The sequence below is a fragment of the Chiloscyllium plagiosum genome, unplaced genomic scaffold, assembly GCF_037043375.1.
Source record: "Chiloscyllium plagiosum isolate Xiang-an unplaced genomic scaffold, Cpla_swu_hap1 HiC_scaffold_4, whole genome shotgun sequence".
NCBI classification, from domain to species: domain Eukaryota; kingdom Metazoa; phylum Chordata; class Chondrichthyes; order Orectolobiformes; family Hemiscylliidae; genus Chiloscyllium; species Chiloscyllium plagiosum.
Genome location: NW_028270142.1, coordinates 106,741,422 through 106,765,030, shown reverse-complemented (window position 1 = coordinate 106,765,030; position 23,609 = coordinate 106,741,422). Strand labels below are relative to the sequence as shown.

Sequence of the window (23,609 nt, the reverse complement as noted above, 5' to 3'; positions counted from 1 at the left end):
GTCCCACAGCTATCACTGTTGGTGCAGGTGGGAAGGTGGGGAGTGAGCAGGTAGCACAGAGGGCATGCATAGTTGGCAGTGTCAGGGATGGGCATAGGTGACAGCAGGTGAGGAAAGATGTTGCAGATAATGGAGAGACAGAGCAAGAATCTTATTGTGAAAAGAGTACATTAGTAAAGAGAGTAGAGTGTGAGCTATCAGAGAGAAGATGGTGGCACTAATCCTAGCAGAATAGTGAAGGTCACTGACCTTCTTCCTACAGTGCTCTGCATTCCTCCAGATAGCTGAAACTGCTTTAACCTGGGTCGAACCCTCACAGCAGGTTGGTGTGCTTTGCTATTGTGATATTTAAGCAGTTCATTCTTTTATTTCAGTATTATGGCATGATGTGAACACTTATGAAACCAATGAAGGGATAATTAAATATCTACAGTTTAAGGGGACAATAACAAATATAAATTAAAAACTGCAACTTTTGTTTCAAAAGGAACGCTTCACACACCAACTATATATGTGGATGGATGGTCATGATGCCCCTCATAATCCTGCACTAGACCAACAGGAACATTACAGAGCGGCCCAATGATGGCTTCATAATTTTTCTTCTTTTTCCTGTGATGATCTATCCTTCCTCACAATGAAAAGACAGCATAGTTATGAATTCCAAGCATAAGCTTGAATCTTTACTCTATGACTTCATGCATTGTTGCTGCAACACAGTATCTCTCTGGTTAACTGATAGTTCTGTGGCACAGAGCAAGCTGTTCTGATCATAAAAAGAACTGGAATTCTTGAATCCAGAGTGTTTCCACTCAAGTTTTTGTGTAAAAATGAGTCAAAGAGTAAATATTGACGTCAGAACCAAAACCAATAGAGTTGTTTAATGGTAGAAGGATCGATATTATCAGTTTCAGAAGTCATTGACACACATTTTACAGTCAATGGCAAAAAGATGGTGTTCACCACATGCTCTAACAAACACTGCCTCTAACTATCTAACCATTTCTGTGGTCTGGATTTCCACTTTGTCTCGTTGCCAACCAACAGTGATGTCATCAAGTGTGGCAAGCAGCCAATCACACTGCAATATTCTCATAGCCAATAAAGCTGGAAATAAAATGCTAGGAGAAAGTGAGGACTGCAGATGCTGGGGATCAGAGCTTAAAAATGTGTTGCTGGAAAAGTGCAGCAGGTCAGGCAACATCAAAGGAGAAGGAGAATCGACGTTTCGGGCATAAGCCTGAAGAAGGGCTTATGCCCGAAACATCGATTCTCCTTCTCCTTTGATGCTGCCTGACCTGCTGCGGTTTTCCAGCAACACATTTTTAAGCTCTGGAAATAAAATACACCAATCTTTGTTTTCACTGGGAACAAAATAAGTGGCTAGGATATGCACGTGGGGTTAAAGGAGAAGTGAAAATTGTCAAATAACTTTTAAATATGCTTTAAAAAATGTAATTTCCTTTCCCATCATAACATTTCACAAATACAAAATTGTGTTTGTTCAGCAGTAACTTTCTACTCAATAGCATCCCGATCAGCGCGGTATAGCTTTTCCAACGTTTTAGTGAGACTAATGCTGTCAATGGAATGATTCTTTGGCAAATTCTGCCATTTCTACTTAATTAATTGCTGGGGTGGAGTAAGAACTTTAACAGTGCATCCTATAGTGATGAATCACAGAGCAATTTTTGGATTTTTGCATGTAAGTCATGATGACTTCGTGGTTAGTACTGCTGCCTCACAGCACCAGGGTTCAATTCTAGCCTTGGGCAATTGCCCGTCTGGTGTTTGCATGTTTTCCCAGTGTCTGTGTGGGCTGGTTTCCTCCCAATCAAAAGATGTGCAGGTTAGGTGGATTGGCAATGGGAAATGTAGCTGAAAATGTGTTGCTGAAAAAGCGCAGCAGGTCAGGCAGCAGCCAAAGAGCAGGAGAATCGACGTTTCGGGCATGAGCCCTGCTTCAGGAATGAGGAAAGTGTGCCAAGCAAGCGAAGATAAAAGGTAGGGAGGAGGGACTTGGGGGAGGGGCATTGGAAATGCGAATGGGAAATGTAGGGTCACAGGGATAGTGGAGGATCGGGGTGGAGTGCTCTTTGGAGGGTTAGTGGACTTGATGGACTGAACAGTCTGCTTTAACACTGCTGGTGTTTTATGATCATTCTTGTGCATGTGCGATCTGCAGAATTTGTGCCAGTTTGAAGGGATAACGACAATTTCAATGTTATCACTAATAGTGAATTAGTGCTCTCATAAGTAGACTGATAACAGACAAGACAACTGGATGCAGTAACATGCAGTTGGCTTCTGCCTAACGAAGTGTTTTCAATTATATATATGAATTCACAAACCTTTGGCATATGCATCAAAATGTACTGGTGAGGAATCAGTGCTGCTGATTGTTTCATCACATTCACATTCAGAAAGAGTCTAAAAAGAAAGAAAATATGGAGTGTGGGAGTCAGTGAAAAGCGTCCTGTTCAGCAATGTTCAAGCATGATTAGGCAATTTCAGACTTCAGTTACTTTGTCATTACAGAAGTGAAACATTCTATTGGGTCCAACTGGTTTATGACCCCAGAACATCTCCTCTTAGTATATATAATTTAATGATATCAGCATATGAAAATAACAAAGTGCTGAAGTGAAACACCCTGAATAATAATACCATGGGCTAAGCTTTAGAATTATCCCACACCCCACCTTCTGCACTTCTGGAGATTCCATTACAAAAAGGTCCTTTCTTGTTGCTCAAAAGAGGAACGGTGTTGAAGTTTTGCATCTTGCACTAATGAGGACAGACATAAGAATTTCAAAGGGAACAATTTACATTGCGTTAGAAAAAGGGTGCTGATCGTTCGACAAGTGGACTCTAAATGGCACCACAGAGTACACATTAGGGTGCGATACCCCCAAAGCTTCTGTCTAAATTCAAAAAAGGCAACATGGCTGTTTCCATGCTGTACATCTCTATGACTCTCTGACTCTATATGTGATCCACACTTGAGCGTGACTGATAAGCTTAGATTGGCTGTTCGTGTAATGTTTTGTTTAATTGAAAAGGCACAATGCCTTGTCAAAATGTTTTATTTTGCAGAGGGTCAGGCCTCATGTATGAACATCTGAAGTTTTTAAGCAAGCATATGTGTTGGGGAGTCCAGAACTAGAGGGCATAGGTTTAGGGTGAGAGGGGAAAGATATAAAAGAGACCTAAGGCGCAACTTTTCATGCAGAGGGTGGTATGTATATGGAATGAGCTGCTAGAGGATGTGGTGGAGGCTAGTACAATTGCAACCTTTAAATGGCATTGGATGGGTATACGAATAGGAAGGGTTTGGAGGGATATGGGCCAGGTGCTGGCAGGTGGGACTAGATTGGGTTGGGATATCTGGTCGGCATGGACGAGTTGGACCGAAGGGTCTGTTTCCATGTTGTACATCTCTATGACTCTCTGACTCTATATGTGATCCACACTTGAGCGTGACTGATAAGCTTAGATTGGCTGTTCGTGTAATTCTTGGGATACTCAGAATTGTTCAGTTACTGCTGACGACGGAATCACATCTAATGTTGGTCACTATTACCTGAGCTTTGCAAATACAATATGGTAAGTACCCTGCCTGCTGTGAGCAGCCAAAGGGACATGCTGTTTCGTATAATCCACCAGTTGTTGAGATGCATGGCTTATGTAAGTAGCGCCAAACTAAGCAGTGAAATTTAAACACCATTGGGATTATTTGAGAGATAGACAAGAGGTTGACTTGGCTGTGTATTTGGGTATCTGTCCTGACGAGTGCAAGGTAAGGGCTTTGATAACTTGCCCACCCCCCCCAGCTTTAGTACTACTCCAGTTCTGTAAAATCTCTTTCGCTTCATAAAAATAGCAACTCTTCAAGTGAGTTCCGTCCATTAGGGCTAGTCTTCTCTATTACGGTTCGACTTACATCTCTAACAGTGCTGACATATTGTATGCAAATTCAACTAAAATTCAGAAATTAGTCCTTTGCGACCTCATTAGGCACAACTTTAGGTTTCAGCTTGGACGGCAGAATATATATGGGAGATGAAAACTGCTGAGAAAGTATAAAACATCAATCAAAAAATGGAAAGAATGCACTGTTAGGAGTAGCTATATGGTGGTACAGAGAATAAGTCAGGAGATGACGACTTACAAAGGCAGTGAATTAATCTTGGGTAGCTTTTACCTTCATGAAGATCTTCACCTTCATGGAGATTGGGGTTGTGAGATCAACAGAGGAAGACATGGGGAAGAATTCATGGAGTATATTTAGGACAGTTTAATAGAACATTATGTCATGGATCAAAGCAGGAATCAGACTATTTTGGATCAGTTTTATGTGTAATGAGGCATTGAACCAATGACGTCAGAGTAAAAGATCCCGTCAGAAACAGTGACTGAAACAAGGTAGAACCTAGCGTTCAGTTTGAGGTGGAGAAACTTAGGTCAGAAACAGCTGCTTAAATAAAGGGAATTTTAAAGGAATAAGGGCAGGACTGGCTGGCATAGACTGGGGAAACAGCAAAAGTGGTTAAAGAACAACGGGCAATGTTTAAGAGAATAGTTCATAGCTCATAGCCAATACATATTCCAGTGAGGAAGGAGGATCCTAAGGAGGGGTTAAGTCAATCTGGTTAATCAAAGAAGGATCAAATCTCCATGACCGGATAGGATCTAACCCAGGTCGCTGAGGGAGGCGAGAGAAGAAATAGCTGGGGCCCTGACCGATGTCTTTGTAGCATCTGGTGAAGTGCCAGAGGACTGGAGGGTTGCTCATGTTGTCCCCCTGTACAAGAAGGGTAGTAGGGATATTCCCGGTAACTACAGACCAGTGAACCTGACGTCAGTAGTGGGAAAATTGCTGGAGAAGGTTTTGAGGGATAAAATCTATTTACATTTGGAAACAAACGGGCCTGTCAGTGATAGGCAACATGGTTTTGTGTGGGGTAGATTGTGCCTTACAAACGTAATAGTTATTTAAGGAAGTGACCAAGTTGATAGATGAAGGAAGGACTGTAGATGGACTCTAGTAAGGAGTTTGAAAAGGTTCCCCATGGTAAACTAATGGAGAAAGTAAAGTCACATGGTGTGCAGGGTGTTCTAGCCAGGTGGATTAAGAACTGGTTGAGCAACAGGAGACAAAGAGTAGTAGTTGAAGGGAGTTTCTCAAAATGGGGAAAAGGTGACCAGTGGTGTTCCACAGGGATCAGTCCTGGGGCCACTGTTGTTTGTGATATACAGAAATGATCTCGAAGAGGGCATGGTTGGTCTGATCAGTAAGTTTGCAGATGACACGAAGATTGGAGGAGTAGCAGAAAGCATAGGGGACTGTCAAAGAATACAGGAGAATATAGATAGACTAGAAAGTTGGGCGGAGAAATGGCAGATGGAGTTCAATCCAAGAAAATGTGAGGTGATGCATTTTGGAAAGAGCCTTGGGAAAAGTTGATGAGCAGAGAGATCTGGGAGTTCAGGTCTATCGCATTCTGAAGGTGGCTGCACAGGTGGATAGAGTGGTCAAGAAGCCATATGGTATGCTTGCCTTCATCGGACGGGATATTGAGTATAAGAGCTGGCAGGTCATGTTAAAATTGTACAAGACTTTGGATTGGCTTCATTTAGAATACTGTGTACAGTTCTGGTCGCAGCATTACCAAAAGGATGTGGACGCTTTGGAGAGGGTGCAGAGAAGGTTTACAAGGATGTTGCCTGGTGTGGAAGATGCTAGCTATGAAAAGAGGTTGAGTAGGTTAGGATTGTTTTCATTAGAAAAAAGGACATTGAGGAGGGACCTGATTGAGATCTACAAAATCATTAAAGGAATAGAAATGGTAGATAGAGATAAGCTTTTTCCCAGGGTGAGCGATTCAATAACGAGAGATCTCACGTTCAAGGTGAGAGGTGAAAGGTTTAAGGGGGATATACGCAGCAAGTACTTTACACAGAGGGTGGTAGGTGCCTGGAACTCGTTGCCAGCAGAGGTAGTAGAGGCAGGCACGATAGATTCATTTAAGGTGCTCTGGACAGATGCATGAGTAGGTGGGGAGCAGAGGGATACAGATGCTTAGGAATTGAGCGATAGGTTTAGACAGTGGACTTGGATCGGCCCTGGCTTGGAGGGCTGAAGGGCCTATTCCTGGGCTGTAAATTTTCTTCGTTCTTTGAGCTGGTTAATCAATAAGCATCAAGATAGCATAAGATTGAAAGGTAAACCACACATGGCAAAGATTTGTGGTAAGCCAGAGGATTCAAAGTTTTAAGAACCAATAAAACACAACCGAAAGAAAGGAAGGAAGTAAATCTTGAGGGTAAGCTTGTAAATAAAATCAAGATCGAGAACAAGAGCTTCTTTAAATATATAAAAAAAAGGATGGGAGAAGCCAAAGTGACTGTCAGCCCCTTAGAGAATGAGATTATGGAAATAATTGGGATTCAAGAAATGGCAGAGGAGCTCCCTATATACTTTGCATCAGTTTTCACCAATGACCATAATAAAATCACAAAGTTATTAAATATTCAAAGGGCAAAAGGAGGGTGTGATCTCTCAATGGGCACTAAGTGTCATTATAATCTAAATACCAAGGAGGAGAAAAACATAATTAGCATTAGTTAATTTCTCAAAACTTGCTGCTAGTCTGTTTGAGCAACCAAAGAATAACAGCTAAGGAGCAGACACCTGATACATTTTCCTCTCACTAATCCAGAAGACAGACAGCAAACTAGAGCATTCTCATGGCTGGCCTGACAATGAACAGCAATTGAGGATAAAGAGATTGAAGAAGTTGAGACTGTTCTCCTTGGTGAGAAAATGTCTAAAAGGGGATTTGATAAAGGTTTTCAAAATCATGAGCAGGCTGGATAGAGTAAATAGGGAGAAATTGTTCCCACTTCTAAAAGGAACAAGGAGGAGAGGGAAAAGATTTAAAGTGATGTGCAAAAGAAGCAAGGTGATGTGATGGGAGGAAAAAAAAACTTCTTCACACAGTGAGTAATTGGAGTATGTAATACCTCCACCACATTTCCGGGTAGTGTAAGTTCAATTGAGGCATTCAAGGCGGCATTGGACAATTATTTGGATAGAAATAAAAAGCTGGAGACTGGCTTTAAGTAATGATGCATGTTCGAAGAGCTGGTGCAGGCTTGATGGGCCGAATAGCCTCCTTCTGCATCATAACACTTCTGTGATTTCACAATGCACAAGGAATTAAAATAGAGCTCACATTCAACAGTAATGTACCCCAAATCTAAATAACCTCACAGCAAAACAAAGTTTACAAGGGAATATATAGCATGTTCAAAAACTCACTTTTTCACGTTGTCCAAAATGTTCAGCGTACCACACCATTACAGCAAGGCAAAGGAAGGTAATGAAAGCCTGAAATAAACCAAACACCTAATTAGGTAGTCTGTACTGAATTCTATATATTCCAGGTCTACCTCACAAGCAATCTAACAAAAGTAAAATGAAGTATCGGTTAACACCACTCATTTTTGCCATTGTACAAAACTCTTGCAAGACAACAAAATGATATTTTTAGAGGAGGCTGGGAGTTAATCAGTAAAATTCAAAAGACCAGGACCTGACTAAGGAGCTTTCTCAAAGCTACGTCCAGCATTACTCAAGAGGTCTACAATTTAATTTGCATTAGGTTGTTCATAAATTCCTTTCGTATATATAGGCAGGAAAAATGATCCAATAATTAAATCATTCCCTTTTATCTAGAAACATATTGGTAACAAAATGTTTTTTCACTAAATAAACAAAACATGCTGCAAATACACTGCATCATAAGCAGGGACTTTGTTAACTGGAACATAAAAGGTTGAGGGGTGACCTTATTGAGGTTTATAAAATCATGAGGGGTATAGATAAGGTGAATGGCAGGTGTCTTTTCCCTAGGGTGAGTGATTTCAAGACCAGGTAGCATATTTTTAAGGTGAGAGGAGAAAGAGCTATAAAAAGACAAGAGGAGCAACTTGTGTGTGTGGGGGATGAACTTCCCAAGGATGTGGGTACAGTTACAATGTTTAGAAGACTTTCAGATAAGTACATGAATAATAAATATTTGGAGGGATATGAGACAAACAGGTGGGATTAGTTTAGTTTGGGATTACAGTCAGTGTGGACTGGTTGGACCTAAGGGTCCATTTCTGTGCTGTGTGGCTCTATTCTGGGAAAATGATCCATTTGAAACAGCAACTAGCCTTTTCTCTCTCTCATGTGCAGAAGGTTAGTGAGCACATTTCCAGACATTTCTGCTTTCATTTTAGATTTCCAGTTGGAAGCTTTTCATTTTTAAAAACTTATCCACTCAGTGGGCTATGCAGATATTTTCTTTTGTGTGTTACACTTGAAGCTTGAACTCTGCAGTGTCTAATTGACTAATCTTTAAACTTGGAGACATCAAGTCATGTACAAAGTCCGACATTAAAACTATACAGCTGACAATGCTTTAAATAAATTTTCACTACTTACAACCAATAAAAACTGGTATTTGCTGACATTTTCTGACCCAACCTTCCCAGCCCTGAATTTAAATCAACTGTGGTGTTTGAATTTTTGGACTGTTCAGTGATTTAAGCTTCTATGCAAAGGGAGCTTGTGGTATATGGGGCAGCCAGGAAGTGGAGGTCCTCCTGCATAGGAATACACTGCTGCCTGTGCAGCAGTACAAATGGTTAGCCCCAGTTATTACTGTACAACCCACATATGCAAAGCTTGATTTTCAACAGGGACACCAATCAAAATAAAGTGTTGAGTCAGAGTGAACACTGACCAAGACAAACATGACTGTCAAAGGTATCACCCACATCTTAACATAAATGTAGTTAGGCATTGGTAACAAGTTTCATGCCAAGTAAAACAAAAATGATAAAATAATAAGTTTAATTTAGAATTTTGATTAAGTTATAGATGACTGTGGAACTTTCATAACAAGGCAGGAATGCATCAGAAGCAAAAACTTTGAAAATCTCTATTCTATGAGACTGAAGCTGAGCTATAAACCAGAAATATTACAGAAGTGAAACATTAACAGTTTTGGGTACAAAACACTACACTGTAATATGTAAAGATTACCAGCTTTCTGTCACAAAATAATAGAACAAAATCACACCTGAGGTATTTTCAACTTTATATATTAAACTTTGAAAGGAGTATTAACTTCATACTGTACTAGACTGATAAAAGTAGTCCCTCGCTGTGTTGAACGAACTGCCAGAGGAAGTGGTGAATGTGGGTACCAGTTACAACACTTAAAAGTCATTTGGGTAAGTACATGAATAGGAAAGGTTTGGAGGGATATGGGCCAAATATAGGCGAGCAGGAATTTGGGAAACATGGTCAGTGTGGACGAGTTAGACCGAAGGGTCTGTTTTCATGCTGTATGACTCTATAACTTGAGGGAAACTGAGTTACAATAATAGCAGTGAAGGAAACAATTTCACAAAAATTTGAACTTCCCTCAATTATAATTAAATGGTAAAGTACTCTATCAGTTATAAATAAATTTACTCTTTCCCAAATTCCCTTCTTCTCCCAATAAAGTGACCGACTCTCATTAAATAAAAAAGGAATACTTTGACACAGTGACCAGAAAAGTACCAAGTGACAAGAACAGGTGGGCAATAGCCACATTGCACATGCTCACAAGGAAAACAGCCCTTGAGCATCCATCTCCTCCACACCAACCCCAGCTTAGATGGTGGTGTACTTCCCCTCACTCCACAAACAAAATCAATGCCTTATCCCAGAAATGACCCTGTACAATCTGGGATCGTCACAAAGGGTCTCTCCATACCCCAATCCTCTCTCACACCTCTCCACTTCCTGACTGTGACCCTCTGGTGCAGACTTCTCATCCTACAGCCAGCCAGCTCAAGCCTCAATCCAACTGGCTGCTGTTGGGACATGGAGGGAGAAAAGAAATTACTGAGCCCTTGCTGTCAAACTAAGCCAGAATTTCATGGCTACTGTGACTACACACTATCCCATGACAGCCAGCTCAACATAAACACCAGGGCCTCAGTTAACAGGCTTAAGGCTGAATGTAGACATCCTGCTACAACTTGAAATTAATATGAAACTTACCAGACCAACAACACCAAAAGACTTACCATGCAAATAAGCCAAAGAATAACATATAGTCCCACTGTTTTGGAGAACAAATCTTGACCAGACTTGATGCACACTAGTGCTTCCAGAAAGGAAATGGCACTGTTAACAATTAAAAAAATGTTAGACAGATCTCATCAAATAAGTCCATAGTCCACAGCCTTTAGGGTTAAATTGAAGTTTTCTGGATGTCACAAAATGTATTCAATAAAAACAAATTTCTTCTTGCTATGTAGTTTGCTGTGTTATGGACAAGACCAAACTCTCTCAAAACGTATTAAGAAGATAGCCTCGACTCTAACCTTTTCTTATTTTAAAAGGCAAGCGCAAGTTGTTGCATTCCAGATGCAATTTGGTCAAACTACTCGACATTAAGCAAAACACACTTCATTCGTACACTATAGGTAAAATACAAAAGAAAAAATAAAGAGGAGAATTGGCTTAACACTATCGAAATGCTTAACAAAATAATAGATACACTAACTTTTACTAATTAACTGTTCCAATATAGTACATTCCATAAAGACATCCTTGACAAAGGCAAACTAAGAAAACAGATGGTCTCACATGCAACTCTCGTAGCAGGAAAACACCAAGAGAAAACTATTTCTAGGGTCAGTGAGAGATGCGTGGAGATGCCAACAACAACTGCTGAAAGCTAACAATTAAAACTCTTGGTTCTGTGGGAGCTTTCCCCACCCATTCAGGCTGCCTCTATTGTTCCAAACTTTAAAAAAAAAACAAACCCAAGGCTTTCGAAGCTGTTTAATTTAAGAACTTTCAATAGTCAGCTCAACACCTCTGCCTCAAAACCCCTGTTCAAGAAAAAAAAAGATAAAATACACCTCTTAAAGCCATAGTATCATCATGGCTACAATAACAAATTTAATGTCACATTGTTGGCAGTGAGTCAGAAACGAGACTATGGTGATGGTGGTGTGGCAAACTTGTATAGTTCCTCATTCGAAGCCTAGACAAGATGTTTGAGTTCTGGGAGGATCGGAGGTTAAAACTGGTATGCAGGTGTTAGCTGTGGCTCCATCAGTACTATTCCCACATAACATATTCACTCATTTCTCTGGAGTCCACGGGCATTTTGGCACTTGTCAATGTCATGAGCAGGAACTTGCGAACTGCTGTGCATCACAGTGGCTGGGAAAGAATTTCACTCTCAGCTCTTGAAGTGACAAGACTGGGATACAAACAAACTCCAGGAGCAAAGCACAAACAAAATCAAGATAATCATTCCAGTGTGAAACTGAGCAAGTATTGCACTATTCTGGGTGCCTTCTTTCTGCCCATCAGACTGAATATAAAGGATTCCGTAATATTATTTCAAAAAGAGCAGTGGAGAGTTTGATTATCCCGGACGACAACTTATCCCTCAACCAAAATGAAAAACAAAACAGATGCTCAATCATTATCACATTGTCGTTTGTGGGATTTGTCATCTGCTGCATTTTCTACAATACACTTCAAAAGTAAAAATCAAAAGAACTGCGGATGATGTAAATCAGAAACAAAAACTAAAATTGCTGGAAAAGCTCAGCCAGTCTGGCAGCACCTGCGGAGAGAAATCAGACTTAAGGTTTTGGGTCAGTTCTGAGGAAGGGTCACCTCAAAAATAGTCGCAAAGCACCTTGGGAGTTCCTGTGACCATGAAAGGTATTCCTCATGGAACGGAATGCTCAGAGACGAGTTTTAAAGTAAGGCATGGAAAGCGAAAAAGGAGAATTTAACAAACAGACATACAGTGGAAAGCCAAAAAGATGAACCAAAGAGCAGGAGATAGTGAAAGGCAAAAAGATGTTGTTATGGAACAAATAAAGAAACAAAAAAGTAGTGTATAGAAGAGATATAAATGGGGAAACTTTAATCATCACCTTTCATAAACTGTTGAATTCTACCATGATTAAGAATGGCTGTAAAGTCTCTAAACAGTTAACTTCTTGTTCCTTGAGCTTATGCAGAAGTGGAAAGCAGCACAGCTCCTCCCAGAGATTGGAGGTGGTGGCAGCGTCAGCAAAAAAGCTGTAGGCCACAGCTTGGCCAGAGAGCCTGCATCGGAGGCTGAGCGTTCCGAGATGGGACTTTTAAATCAGGACATAATTCTTTCTTTAGTATCTGGATGTTATTCTTTCCTTTTGACTTGGTTTCATTATTGCTGCTTTTTTAAAAAAATCTGGTTTTCATTACCAAAATGGCACTGGAGAAAAGCAACTTTGTACAATTTTCACTGTATTCTTTTACATGTGACAATAACATTTAATTCTAATCCTAAAACAGGAGCAGGCATAGGGCTCTCATTTCATCTGCAGTTGGAGAGGCAGGGGTTAATCAGGAAAAGGTCAGTATGGTTTTGTTAAAGGGAATTCATGTCTGACCAACTTGATTGAGTTTTTTACTATGGTAACCAAGTGTATAGACGAGGGCAATGCATTTGGTGCAGTCTACTTGGACTTCAGCAAGGCTTTGGATAAGGTCCCTGATAGGAGACTGATAACAAAGGCAACAGGCCATGGGATCCAAGGAAATTTGGCAAATTGGATCCACAAGACACTGAACGGCAGGAAGTTGAGGGTGATGGTTGCGGGATGTTTTTCTGACTGGAAGTCTGTCTCACAGGGGTCAGTGTTGGGTCTCTTGCGATTTGTAGTTTATATAAATGACTCGGTCTTGAATGTAGGATGGTTGACCAGTATGTTTGCAGATGTTGTGAAAATTGGTGGTGGGGTAAATAGTGAGGAGGATAGCCTTATATTATCGGAGGATGTAAATGAACTGATCAGACGGGTTGATTATCGAATCCCTACAGTATGGAAGGCGGCTATTTGGCCTATAGAGAGATTACACCAATCCTTCATACAGAATCAATCCAAACCAACCAACTTCACTATCCCCACAACTCTCCATTTTCCATGGCTAACCTGCCTAACTCAAGTCCCTGGACACTATCGGCAAACTAACCTGCACATCTTTGGACTGTGGGAGGAAATTGGAGCACCCGAAGGAAACGCATGAGGAGAATGTCTATATGGAGATTGCACAGTCGCCCAGGGTGGAACTGAACTCAGGTCCCTGATGCTGTGAGGCAGCAGGGCCACCCACTGGCGAATGAAATTCAATTTGATTAAGTGTGAGGTGATGCACTTGAACAAACAAGGCAAGGGAATACATGATGAGCAGTAGGACCCTGGGTAAAACCAAGGATCAGAGGGACTTTGGTGTGCATGTACACTGGTCCCTTAAGGTACCAGAAAAGGTGGGTAAAGTGGTTATGAAGGCATAGGTATACTTGACTTTATTAATCTAGGCATAGATTTTAAAAGCAGTGAGGTTATGCCAGAACGGTATGAAACAGCAACAGTACTGTGTGCCTGGTTTCAAATACCACCTACTCCAGAGTTATGTAGTAACATCTCTGAGCAGGCTGATAAGGAAAATATAAACTTAAACCCTCTGGGAATGAAAGCCAAGATACCATTTGCCTTCCTAACTGGTTGCTGCCCCTGTAAGTTTAGGCAAGAACACCCAGGTCACTTTGTATATCAACCTTTCTCAATCTATCAACATCCAAGTCACTTTGTAATGTAGGAAACAGTAGCTAATTTGCATCCAGAAAGATCTTACAAACAACAATGTGATGATGCCCAAATAATCTGTTATGACTGTTTTTTTTAAGTTTCCATTAATGGAACCTCAAATACATTGCTATGGCTCTGGAGTCACACGGCGGCCAGATCAGGTAGACATATTTACTTTCCTAAAGGACATTAATAAACCAATGGCCAAGCAGACTCAACAAATTTAATAGCGACACCTGCTTCTATATCTTATGGGCTTTTATGACAATCAACAGTTGCCATTAGATTAGCCTTTATTTACCGATTTTTTATTTGCATCTGCCACAGTGAGGTCCACGTCCTCAGAACATTAGCCTAGGGTCCTGGAATACTAGTGCAGTTACATTAACACCATGCCATCCCCTCCTTCTACAATTTAGGGCCCAGTAGCAGGAAGAACATATTGTATGTGGGAGACCACACTTGCAACAGTGCAGCACTCCTGCATGATTTCACTTGAGTGTTAGTTTAGACTTTGTTCTCAGGACTCTTGAATACATCTTTGACTCACCACTTGGTGGCTCAAGATGAAAACATTACCACGGAGTTATTCCTGACACCAAGTTTGGGGCGGCACGGTGGCACAGTGGTTAGCACTGCTGCCTCACAGCGCCAGAGACCTGGGTTCAATTCCCACCTCAGGCGACTGACTGTGTGGAGTTTGCACGTTCTCCCCGTGTCTGCGTGGGTTTCCTCCCACAGTCCAAAGATGTGCAGGTCAGGTGAATTGGCCATGCTAAATTGCCTGTAGTGTTAGGTAAGGGGTAAATGTAGGGGTACGGGTGGGTTACGCTTCGGCGGGTCAGTGTGGACTTGTTGGGCCGAAGGGCCTGTTTCCATACTGTAATGTAATCTAACTAATGTAAGTACAAATCCATGACGAGCAGCACATTATTCTTAGTTATATTACTTACACTCTATAACGACATTATGAGCACAAAACTCATTGTCTAATTGTACCACTGTTTTCTACCTTCAAGTAGAACTTTGCTAACAACCTAGTCACAAAATCATATTGAACATTTAAGAACACAATGGATTTATCAACATTTGTAGTAGAGAGTGATAAAAAAATTGGATTTTGACAACATGTTCTAACTGCAAGCAGCATTCCTGGTTCTGATGAGTTCATCGATCTAAACATTAAATTGTTTCTCTTTCCACAAATACTCCCTGACCTGCTGAGTTTTTCCAACATTCTCTTTTACATTCACCATACAGCCAGTTTTATTGTTGTGAATGGTATAAACACAGTTCTTTGCCCCTTAGGGCATATGCTTAAGTATATGCAGGAAAAAGGCTCCTATTTATATAGTTATTACCCAGACTTGTTTAAATAAACCTTCCTGATGTTTGCTTTAATCCAGGATTATATTAACTATACTTTCAATGTCTCCCTAAATTTCAGTTTTATAAAGTTGAATTTAATGATACATTTCATGATGCTCCTGTTAGTAGTAATAATAATAATAATAAACATAAATCAATTATTCCATAACCTATGTTTTTAAGTGATGAAGGTATCAGCTATCATACAATTCTATCACACATTACTTGTAAAATTATTTTGCTCTCTCCGTATCTTAAAATAAACTTCACAATATATTTTCAACTTATTTCAACCTACCACCAGAGGGCACACAAACACTGTTAGATAGGTTTGTATTTAATTCACAATCTCTCCATTTCTAAAGTTTTGGTTCACTTTGTATTAGGGCAGATAATCAGGAGGTTTGAAGCAAGGGTAGAAAGAACATCTGCTTTCTTTTTGTGAGCTAGATGAATTGGGGACTGATCAAAATGTTCAAGGGAAACCTGCATTGCTGATTAGGAAGAGCATCTGGTTCTGCTTTTAGTCAATTATTCATAGAAAACATGCATAAAATTAACACAGCTGAGGAAGAGAGTGTTAAGGAAATAACCAACTTACCCAAAAACCCAGCACTGTGTCCCTACTCTTTTACATTGAGTGTCAGTGAGATAAGCATAATACTGCCTGAAAACAAAGCATTAAACAAGTTACTCACAAAAGTGTCACAAAACCTATACTGCATGTCACATTCATTTTTGTAGTTGTTACATTTTACTACACATTAAATAACTTACCATTCAACACTCTCATAACAAACATCGTCACCAAACAGCTCATGTGCATCAAGAAGTGAGTTTTGCTCAACAGCTACTTATAACTAGAGTGCTCAGTGTAATGCTAAAGTTATTCTGACTTTGATAATGAACAGATATGTTTAAAGCTCAGGCTTTCTCTGTAATATAGCAAGAAATTGGGAATTGGGATGGAAAAAAGTTGAGAAAAGTTCAAGTTCATCCACAACCTTACGTCAGAGATGTGTCTGAGGAGAATGAAGGATTACAAATTCAGGACAGCAGTGAGTCCGCACTATCCAAAATATGTGGAAACTGATTAGATGACAGTGGATGAGTACTGTGTAATGAAAAAATGAATCCAAGGCTGCAAACTTGGGCACTGAAGGTGAATGAGGCAGGAGTGGAGGGGAAGCAATGCTAATGCTAAACTTGTGCTAGTTAGATTGTGACAGGCAACAGTGTAAGCAAGCAAAAACAATGCTGAGAAGGCAAACAATGGTTGAAAGTTATGCAAGACCATGTCAAATGGTGACCACAACAGCGGTTGTCACTGGTGTTGCGAGCAGTGCAACAGAAATGGAAATTTGCAGACAGGCAATCATAAACCAATGATCCTTAATGATGAATCACAGAATTTCTCATGTTTTTTCAGAGGGTAATTCAATTCCCTTTAAATGCCTTGAATGAGCTTCCACCTCACCGACAGGCAGCACTTTCTAAATCTTACCTACTTTGTGTGAAAGGGTTTCCCTGATGTCTCCCTTTTCTTCTGCCAATTTTCTTAAATGTGCACTCTCTGAATTCTGAGCCTTCCACCAGTTCTACTCTGTCCAGATCCCTCATAATTTTGAACATCTCTATTACATCAGCTCTTAACCTTCTCCAAGGAAAACCATGTCACCCTCTCTAAACTATTTAGATAACTTAAGTTCCTTATCTCTAGATACATCTGTGAATCTTCTCTGTACACTCTCAAATGCCTTCATATCTTTCATTAAGTACGGTAGCTAGAATTGGACACAGTAGTCCAGCTGATACTAAGCTAGTGTTTAATTGAGGTTTTGCATAACCTCCTTGCTCTTGAACTCTTGTTACTGAAGCCTCAGATTCTACATGTTTGCTTCACTGCACTCTAAACCTTTCTAACCAGCTCTAATGATACACATTTATACACAGAAGCTCTGCTTCTATATGGAGAAAGTGAGGACAGAGATGCCGGAGATCAGAGTCGATGATTGTGGTGCTGGAAAAGCACAGCCAGTCAGGCAGCATCCAAGGACCAGGAGAATCAACATTTCAGGCATATGCCCTTCATAAAGAATGAGCATTCCTAATGAAGGGCTAATGCCTGAAATCTCTATCCTCCTGCTCCTTGGATGCTGCCTGACCAGCTGTGCTTTTCCAGCACCACACTCTTCAGCTCTGCTTCTACACCTCTTCAGAAAATTATACTTTTCTCTTTATATTAATATTGTTCCTGCCAAAAGGAATCACCTCAAACTTCTGTCTCTTGAACTTGTTGGAATGTATGAAGTCTGTCCCTGAAATATTTCCTCTTTAAAGATCACTTGTTCGATACAGTTTCTTCTATTAGCCCTTGGTTCCATTTCACTGTCTAGATTCCTTCGCATCCCAAGGAAGTTTATGTAGAAATTCTGCTTTAAAATTGTTCTCTTTGCCTTCTTAAGAAAATCCTGCAATATATTGTACCCAACTTAATCCACACTGCAATCGTGGGTCTATTTTAACTTCGAAAATGCGTGAGTATAAGTGAGTTAAATTGATTGAGTTAAAGTTCCATTCCCTGTTGTCACAATGATGATTAGATCAAACCCAGTACCTTCCACCTGTGTTATGTATTATTTTGGAAATATTCTTCATTTATAGTGCTTGTAGCTTTAACTCTTTCAAGTGTTTGTTTATGTCACCTTAGATCAAAATGCCATGCTATTGTTGTTAGGCTCCTTGTTACTTCCAAGCACAGACACTATTAATGTTTAACCAATTCAGTCCTATATTTCATTACATCAACATTCTCTTATTGTCCTTTGACAGATTACAAGTTAAGGAAATGACAGACACTTCAAACAAGAACCGTGTGTCGGTCTTCCCACGGAAGACACAAAGAACATTCTGGAAATAGTAGTGAATCAAGAGACTAGTGAGAATGAGAAAATTAAAGAAATTAGTATTAGTAAAGGAATAGTGTAGAAGTGATTTTGAAAGGTGACATATCCCCTAGATCCGATGGTCTGCATTGCAGGGTTTTAAAAGGAATAACTAAAACGGGAATGCACAAATTGTTGTGATTTTCTAGAAGACTCTAGATTCCTGAACAGTCCTAATGGACTGGAAGGTAGCAAATGTAATTCAACTATTTCAAAGATCATAATGGGATTAACAGGAGTTGACATGAAAGAGAAAGGAGTTAATCACTGGAGATGCTGGAATCTGAACTAAAAATAAAAATATTGGAAATCACAGTGTGTAAGGCAGCATCCATGGAGAGGCAGGAAGCTAATGTTGAGTCGAGATGACTCTTCATCAGAGCAAACTGAAGAGTCATCTAGACTTGAAATGTTAGCTTGCTCTCTCTCTCCACGGATGCTGCCTGACCCACTGTGATTTCCAGCATTTTCTGTTTTTAGTCAGGAAAGGGAAACTTTGACAAGGGGAAATCAGTAGATGTAGTGTATGTGGATTTTTCAAAATCCCTTCAATGAAGTGCGACTCAGGAAGAATCACACATAATTACTGCACATGGCATGGGGAGTAATATATTAGCATGACTGGGGGATTAATTACTCACAGAAGACAGAGTGGGAATGGATGGTAATTTTTGGGTTTGCAGGCTGTATGTAGCTAGCCCACAAGGAGCAGTGTCTGGGCTAAATCATTTACAATCTAAATCAAAAATGATGAGGGGACTGATTTTCACAAACCAGGTTTACTAACAATATGTGGGAAAACAAGGAATATAGACATTATCAGTGAGTGGATGAGAACAAAGGAATATTAACATGTGGAAACATAAACGTATTTACTTAGCAAGGAAAAATCCAGAAATAGAACTTTGTTAAAAAAAATTGGAACTCTCTGTCTCAGAAGGTGGTGGAGGCAGTATCATTGAGTTATGTTTTTAAGACTGAGGTAGACAGAATCTTGTTAGGCAGGGGAGTCAAAGATTATCAGAGATGGATGGGAATGAGAAATCTGAAACACAATCAGATCAGCCACAATTGTTCTGAACAGCAGAGCAGGTTTGAGTGGCTTAATGGCCTGCTTCTGTTTAGAGTACATTTGTTCATAGTGATAGACTGATAAATGTTGTTAGCCAGAGGGACTTGAGTGACCTTGAATAGGAATAACAGATAGTCAACATGTCAATACAACAAGCTTATGGAAGGCAACGAGAATGCTAGCCTTTATCACAAAGGGCTTGGAGCTTCAGAATAAAGAAGTCTTACTATAATCACACAGGGCTCTGATGAGACCAGACCCAGAGTACTCTATGAAGTTTTAGTCTCCTTACTTAAGGAAGGATATACTTGCCTTGGAAGGAGTGCAACGAAGGTTCACTAGACTGATTCCTGGGATGAGGATTGTCCTATGAAGATTTATTGTGTAGAGTAGACCTATATTCCCCTAGAATTTAGAAGAATGAGAAATGATCTAATTGAAACACAAAACTCTTAAGGGACTTGACAGGATAGACACCAGCAAGAAATTCCCCCTGACTGGGGAGTTTCCAACTTGGAGTCACAGTTTCAAAACAACTGGTCAGTCAATGGGCTTAACAGTTTTTGGGATTCTCTACTGCAGCAAGCTGGGGATGGTCAGTGGTTCAATACAGATCTTTGGACACTAAAGGGAAGGATGGGATGTAGGACGGGAAATGTGGGAATATGTCAGATATGTGGGAATGTGGAATCAAGGTCGAAGATCAGCAACAATCTTCCGGAATGACGGAGCATACCCAAAAGGCTAGCTGACCTATTCCTGCTTCTATCCCACATAGACATAAAGGCATATAGCATAGAAACAAACTCTTTGGTCCAACCGGTCCATGCCGACCATATAATCCCAAGCTAGTCCCATCTGCCTGCACTGGGTCCATATCCCTCCAAACAGTTCTTATTCAAGTACTTATCTAAATGTCTTTTAAACATTATACTGTACCCACAGCCCACCACTTCCTCTGGAAGTTAACTCCACACACTAACCACGCCATATTAAAAAAAAAGTTGCCCCTCATGTCTTTTTTAAAATCTTTCTCCTCTCACCTTAAAAATATGCCCCCTATTCTTGAAATCCCCCACCCTAGGGAAATTTCACCTGCCATTCAGGTTATCTATACACCCAGTGATTTCATAAACCTCAATGGGTCATCCCTCAACCTCCAGTGTGGAATGTCCCAGTCTATCCAGTGTCTCCATTCCTGACAACATCCTGGTAAATCTTATTATTAAAACTGGAGTGTTTATAAGATTATTTTCTGAAAGACAATTAAAAATGGCATTACTGTTGGCTTTGCCCACAACATCTATATCCCATGATCAAATAAAGGACACTGAAAATAAAATAACGAACCTTGTCAGAATATAATGGGAAATTTAATAGAAAACATCTATCAATGGAATGCTTAGTTAAAGATAATTGATAATCAACTGCCAAGTTTTGTTTAAATTCAACAGTCAATTGTCATTAATCAATCACAGGTGAGGTGCTGGAAGACTGGAGGCTGGCTAACATGGTGCCACTGTTTAAGAAGGGTGGTAAGGACAAGCCAGGGAACTATAGATCAGCGAGCCTGATGTTGGTGGTAGGCAAGTTGTTGGAGGGAATTCTGAGGGACAGGATGTACATGTATTTGGAAAGGCAAAGATTGATTAGGGATAGTCAACATGCTTTTGTGCGTGGGAAATCATGTCTCACAAACTTGATTGAGTTTTTTGAGGAAGTAACAAAGAGGATTGATGAGGACAGAGCAGTAGATGTGATCTATATGGACTTCAGTAAGGCGTTCATCAAGGTTCCCCATGGGAGACTGATTAGCAAGGTTAGATCTCATGGAATACAGGGAGAACTAGCCACTTGGATACAGAACTGGCTCAAAGGTAGAAGACAGAGGGTGGTGGTGGAGGATTGTTTCTCAGACTGGAGGCCTGTGACCAGTGGAGTGCCACAAGGATCGGTGCTGGGCCCTCTACTTTTTGTCATTTACATAAATGATTTGGATGCGAGTATAAGAGGTACAGTTAGTAAGTTTGCAGATGACACCAAAATTGGAGGTGTAGTGGACAACGAAGAGGGTTACCTCAGATTACAACAGGATCTTGACCAGATGAGCCAATGGGCTGAGAAGTGGCAGATGGAGTTTAATTCAGATAAATGCAAGGTGCTGCATTTTGGGAAAGCAAATCTTAGCAGGACTTATACACTTAATGGTAAGGTCCTAGGGAGTGTTGTTGAACAAAGAGACATTGGAGTGCAGGTTCATAGCTCCTTGAAAGTGGAGTCACATGTAGATAGGATAGTGAAGGCGGAGTTTGGTATGCTTTCCTGTATACTCTGACCAATAAAGGAGTTGGGAGGTCATGTTGCGGCTGTACAGGGCATTGGTTAGGCTACGGTTGGAATATGGCTTGCAATTCTGGTCTCCTTCCTATTGGAAAGGTGTTGTGAAACTTGAAAGGGTTCAGAAAAGATTTACAAGGATGTTGCCAGGGTTGGAGAATTTGAGCTATAGGGAGGGGCTGAACAGGCTGGGACTGATTTCCCTGGAGCGTCAGAGGCTGAGGGGTGACCTTATACAGGTTCACAAAATTATGAGGGGCATGGATAGCGTAAGTAGGCAAAGTCTTTTCCCTGGGGTTGGGAAGTCCAGAACTCAAGGGCATAGGTTTAGAGTGAGAGGGGAAAGATATAAAAGAGACCTAAGGGGCAACTTTTTCACACAGAGGGTGGTATGTGTATGGGATGAGCTGCCAGAGGAAGTGGTGGAGGCTGGTACAATTGCAGCATTTAAGAGGCATTTGGATGGGTATATGAATAAGAAGGTTTTGGAGGGATATGGGCCGGGAGCTGACAGGTGGGACTAGATTGGGTTGGGATATCTGGTCGGCATGGACGGGTTGGACCGAAGGGTCTGTTTCCATGCTCTACATCTCTTTGACTCTAATTGTGTTCCCCATGGCAACAGTCCTATCAATCACAGTCCACTTGCTGACCAATTAGCACTCTCCTAACTGCTGTTTTCCCTTAACTTTGGTATTTCTTGTGATTTGTCCTGATGAGTGCAAGATATAAAGCTTTGACAAAATGTGCTTTCCTTCATCAATACTCAAGTTCTGCACTACTAAAGCAGTATAAGTTTATATACTATCACACTTTCAATAATTCCTTTTGTAGTCTTCATGTTCACCCTCTTCACTACTTGCACCAGATCAATGTCAGAGCTTTGCTGCTGCCCTACTCTTGCATTAGGCCTTGGAAAACAATGTGTTCCCTTCTCATCAAACCACAGTTTCTGATGTCTTTCCACTCAAAGATGCTCTCCTAATTAATTTCATTTTTACTGGAATTTCAATGGTCCCATAATACGCTAGGACCACATTATCAACAGGACACCATCTGACCTAAAACGTACAAGGTCAAAACTCTAGAACAAACTAAAATTTGATGGGTCTGGGTTCCTCCAGAAATGCTCCAACCTGCCATCACTCCCTGCCCATACCAGTGCTATTACTCCTTTTCAATGGAAGGCCTCAAACACCTCCTCCTCCTGTCCCTCAGGCCTGCCCCAACTCATAGCTTCTGCACACTGTCACACTTGCTAGACTGATCTGACCAGCGATGGCCTGTCTTCACCCATCTCAATATCAACCTTTCACGAAGTAAACTTCTGCTTCCAACCAGTTGTGTGTGACTTACATTGTAAAATGTGAGACAAAATGTAGGACATCAATAAAGGATCAAGTGGAAAACTGAACACAGCAAAAAAGTGTGAAATAAGCAAGGAAGCAAGAGTCATACAGTTTTACAGCACAGCCCTTCAACGTATTATCTCCATGCCATTCATCAAGCACTTATCTACTCTGCTCCTATTGTCTCCAGCACTTGTCTATACCTTTTAAGCTACAGCATTTCAAGAACTGATCTAAATACTTCTTAAATGTTGTGATGGTTCCTGTCCCTACCAACTTTTCAGGCAGCAAGTTCCTCTGCTCCCTGCCATGAAGCCAGTTTTGGATCCATTTGCTAAATTGCCCTGGATTCCATGAGTTCTTACTTGCTTGACCAATGTCCCATGCAAGTCTTTGTAAAAAGCCTTGCTGAAATCCACAAACACTACATCACACATTATCTCCCACTGACAAAGCTAGGCTATCTTTGATTAATGTTTGCTCCTGCAAGGAGGTCAAATTTTGTTGCTCAAAATTTCACCCAAAGGTTTCCCTACCATAGATGTCAGACTTCCAGGTCCACAGTTCCTTGGTTTATCCCAATCACCCATTTGAACACTGTTACATTAGATGTCAGACTATTTGAAAAATAATGTCAGTGTCCTTGTAATCACCTCCACTGCATTTGACAAGAGCCAGGGACATTTTTTTTCTGGGCCTGGGAAGTTATCAAATTCAATCCTGCTAAAATCGCTCATATTCCCTGCCTCTCAATTGTAATTTATTCAAATATGTCATAGTACGTCTCCTTGATTTCTAACCCTACATCATTCTTCTCTATCA

The 23,609-nt window shown here is 40.6% G+C and overlaps 1 protein-coding gene across 2 annotated transcripts in view; it reads right to left on the bottom strand.

The window, feature by feature from the left end:
- LOC122548971 (phosphatidylserine synthase 1-like) overlaps positions 1-23,609 on the bottom strand; it is a 50,851-nt gene that overhangs the window by 10,318 nt on the left and 16,924 nt on the right. For both annotated transcript variants that reach the window (XM_043688015.2, XM_087986558.1), the window contains exons 9-12: positions 15,686-15,751; positions 10,135-10,234; positions 7,325-7,393; positions 2,352-2,430 (exon numbers count right to left, since the gene is read on the bottom strand). In XM_043688015.2, coding sequence (XP_043543950.2) covers positions 2,352-2,430; positions 7,325-7,393; positions 10,135-10,234; positions 15,686-15,751 — 314 coding nt within the window. The remainder of the gene's footprint in view (positions 1-2,351; positions 2,431-7,324; positions 7,394-10,134; positions 10,235-15,685; positions 15,752-23,609) is intronic.